General features: G+C 33.4%; 1 protein-coding gene across 1 annotated transcript; it reads left to right on the plus strand.

Moving 5' to 3' along the window:
- Positions 1-363: 363 nt before the first annotated feature.
- On the plus strand, positions 364-1,510 carry LOC107662816 (gastrula zinc finger protein XlCGF7.1-like). The gene is made up of 2 exons (XM_016452928.1): positions 364-367; positions 567-1,510. Exons 1-2 carry the CDS (start codon positions 364-366, stop codon positions 1,355-1,357), a joined length of 795 nt encoding a protein of 264 aa, XP_016308414.1. The 3' UTR covers positions 1,358-1,510.
- Positions 1,511-4,263: the final 2,753 nt, after the last annotated feature.

Raw genomic sequence — 4,263 nt, forward strand, 5'->3', positions numbered from 1 at the left:
GAAAAAAAAGAAAGAAAAAAGTAAGGAAACACACGACAAAAGCAAATACACGCGCTCACACTCACTAAGCTCTCACACATGCTCCACAAACGCTCACGCATGCGCACGAGAGAGAGAGAGAGAGAGAGAGAGACTTTTAAACATCTCTTTAATCACCAGAAGAAGAAAAAAATCAGTAATTTTTTGTTGTTGTTTTTTTTTTCTCCATTACAGCTTAAGAAATCTCTTAGGCCTTATCCTTTTCTGTCAGTTTTTGGGACAAAAAAAATAATAGAAGCACTTAATTTGTAGGGCACCGACAACATAATTTGGTAACACTTTATAATAACTGCACACTATGAATCATTAGGTAAGCATTAGAACATGGGTTTTGTGTCTAATGTTTTAAAATGTTTAACAATTATTATTATTAAGTATAACTGGAAGAACAATGTACCTCACTCCAGAAAAGATTCAAGGACATATCATTTATAAAAATGATTAAAATATTTTGTATAGCAATTGTCTACTTTGCACATTTCTCTCTGTGATTTGCTAAAAAATTATATTTTTTACTTTAATTTCAGAGTTGATTGAAGAAAACGAGGAGAATGAAGAGGAGAAACATCACGTCAAAACTGGAGAAAAACCTTTGAGTCGCTCTCAAACCAAAGAGAAAGATTTAAAGAAAAGCAGAGACAAGAAAAGTTTCACCTGCACTCAGTGTGGAAAGAGTTTGGCATGCAAACAGAGTCTCGAGTTTCACATGATGATCCACACTGGAGAGAAACCATACACATGTGATCAGTGTGAGAAGAGTTTCAGACAATCAGCAAACCTTAAGAAACACATGAACATTCACACCAGAGAGAAGCTGCATGAATGTGATCAGTGTGGAAAAACATTTTTGTGGGCTTCAAACCTGAAGAGTCACCTGAAAGTTCATTCAAAAGAGAAACCACATTCATGTTCTTTGTGTAGAAAGAGTTTTTCACTGCTGAAGAATTTAAAATTACATCAGAAGATACACACTGCTGTGAGAGATTATATGTGCTTTGAGTGTGAGAAGACTTTTATTACAGCTGAACATTTGAAGCAGCACCAGAGGATCCACACTGGAGAGAAACCTTACATGTGTTCACACTGTGACAAGAGATTCGCTCAGTTAGCATCTCTGAATTCACATGAGAGGATTCACACTGGAGAGAAACCTTACAAGTGTTCACACTGCGACAAGAGATTCATTCGGACAGCACATCTGAAATCACACGAGAGGATCCACACTGGAGAGAAACCGTATCACTGCACTGCATGCGGGAAGAGTTTCACTCATTCATCTAATCTATGCAGGCATAACAAAAAGATTCACAGTCAGTAGATCATCTTCAGATGCAGCACTTTCAGGTCTGACGCCTCATCCTCACCAAACGTGACACAATAATGCGTCAAGCAATAAAATCTCGTCTATATAAATCTGTCCTAACAAAGAAACATCATCTTAAGTCCCCATGAACAAAGTTCATCTTCAAGACCAGCAGTTTTTGTTCTTTGTGTGGAAAGTTTTTCACAACTGCAGAGTTTAAAACTACATCAAAAGATACACACTGGTGTGAGAGACCATATGTGCTTTGAGTGTGAGAAGACTTTTATTACAGCTGAAGATTTTAAGCGGCTCCAGAGGATCCACGCTGGAGAGAAACCTTACAGTTTCATCTGTCAGATTCAGATCAACTCAAAGATGGAGTTCCTCCCCAAAGAACAATATCCAAAAGTTTTATTCTTGTCATTTTACTTCATGATTTTAATTATATCATTGTGTTTTATGAGTTTCATTCATCACTTTTGTTTACCCTTTTTATGAAGGAAAGTCGTTTTTTTTTTTTTTACATGTGCGAAACGTTCTTATTCTGGAAGCTGAAGAAGAATCTGTAACTTTTAAACTGACATTTATTTTTATCCTGTTCTTCGTTGTTTTTAAATCAAGTAGATATTCTTCCATTTATGATGTATTTAGAAAATCCAAATGCAAGATGTACTGTAGCATTGCAACCGATCCTCCTTTGCTCGTAAGTAGGGATGGGTTCCAGAACCAGGTGCTTTTGGTACTGGAGAAAGCACTTTTAATTGGCTATTTTTTGTATTTGCTTTGAGTGATCATAGAGTAAATGTTACCTCTGTATTAATACATGATCTTTACCACTTACAGTTTATCTGCAACTTTTATTGTCTGCTGATTGTATTTGCATCAGTAAAAAATAACTTTATAATTTTAGCTGTATCTGAAAGCCATTAGTATTAAGTCTGCTTTGTGGGATTCTGTTTTAAATTTCTCAATAACGATTTTAAAGCCTAATAAACTACAGTTGTGCACATAAGTTTACATACCCCTCTCAGAATATGCAAAATGTTCATAATTTTAACAAAATAAGAGGGATCATGAAAATCTCATGTTATTTTCTATTTAGTACTGTCTTGAATAAGCTATTTCACATAACAGATGTTTATATATACTCCACAAGACAAAATAAAAACTGAATTTATAAAAATGACCCCCTTCAAAAGTTTACATACCCTTAAATCGTAAGGTGCTAAAGCTTTTATGATTTGTCAGTTTCTGGACATACCAAAAGATATGTTAATGTTCTTAATTGCTATGAATGCAGTTATCAGGAATTGTAACAATGTTTAGATTTATATGCAAAAATTATAATGGTTGTGTCTGTCTTTATATTGCCTGCCATTTTTTCTGTTATGGATCTCAAGATCATACAGTCACTGCTGGAAAGCGGTCTGACTGTCCACACATGACTGACTGTCCATCTGCATCATTAAACCGTACATAAATACCTCAGTCTGAATATAGATACATATGAATGAACACTGAGTTTCTACCACAAACACTTTTTTTAAAAAGTGAGATCTGCTGATAAACTTGAATGGCTTGTGTAATGAGTGCTTATAGTCTGAGGATCATCAATATTATCAGCTGCTGAAAATCCTCTTTATTTCATGTCAATAGATCCTGTTTTCACCTCATTCATTATGCTGATGACTTCAGATCTGTTAATTGCAGCATTAAGCTCATTTTATTGCTGTTAACAGACTTAAACAAACAATACGATCAGCTATTGTGACTTTACAAGATGTAACTATCACAACATACATTTTTTTTTTCAGAATTCTTTGATGAATAGAAAGATCAGCATTCATCTGAAATAAAACACTTTGTAACATTATACACTACCATTCAAAAGCTTGGAGTCAGTTGTTTTTTTTTGGGGGGGCGTTATATAAATTAATACTTCTATTTAGAAAGGATCCGTTAAATTCATCAAGCAAACAACACGATCAGCTATTGTGACATTACAAGATAGAGGTAAGTATCTAATTTGTAAAATTATATTTCTATTTTTATTCTTACATTTTTTTATCCTTACTTTGTTTATATTAATATTAATTGTGTGGGGTTTTCCCCACATTTTTTCTATATTTCATAAAAAGACAAATGTAGGAATTTACAGTTTTTCTCAATTGCTTTGGCTCAATTCTCGAATGAAACTTTTTTTTCCCGAAACAATAAGTTCAGATCTCTGAACAATTAGCTTCTTGTTCACATCAGATTGGAATTTCTTATTGATTTGAGCGTCCACCAAGAATAATTGTATTATTATTACTTATTTGTTGTAATTATTTGGTATTTTTGTGTATTTGTGGTAACATAAGAAATATGAAATGTACAGTAATTGGACAAGCAAGATTTCACTTATATGTAATGCATTCGTACAAAAATAAATGTACTGCATAAATACAAATGTTCATATACTTTTTTTTTTTTTTCTATGTACTATTGACTCTTCTCAACAAATTTCAGATTTTTTTATAAAACCTTCATTTCCATGGTTGACTGTCATGGTGAAAAAACAACTAAACATTTTGACCAGTGTGGCTCACACGATGACAAAAATACTTTATATTTTGGTGGCCTTGGCCAAATTACTGACACGATAACTAGGTTTTGAAGCATGAATGAAATGTTTTGGGTGAGTAACTACATTTTGCAGACATGCAATAAAGTTCTGAAGTTCCAGCAAACCGTTGTGACATTTGCACTCACAGTTTAGAGAATGTTAAGATTGTTTCGAAAAATGTGCGAAAGCAATTGAGAAAAACTGTAAATACGTGGATAGAATTCTTAGAAAATAAAAATGGATACAACTTGTGAATTAGTATAAAACACTTTGTGATTAATTTACTAAAAAGCTACTTTAGAAGATGGATAGATAG

Source organism: Sinocyclocheilus anshuiensis, unplaced genomic scaffold (assembly GCF_001515605.1).
Source record: "Sinocyclocheilus anshuiensis isolate Anshui unplaced genomic scaffold, SAMN03320099.WGS_v1.1 scaffold1815, whole genome shotgun sequence".
Taxonomy (NCBI): domain Eukaryota; kingdom Metazoa; phylum Chordata; class Actinopteri; order Cypriniformes; family Cyprinidae; genus Sinocyclocheilus; species Sinocyclocheilus anshuiensis.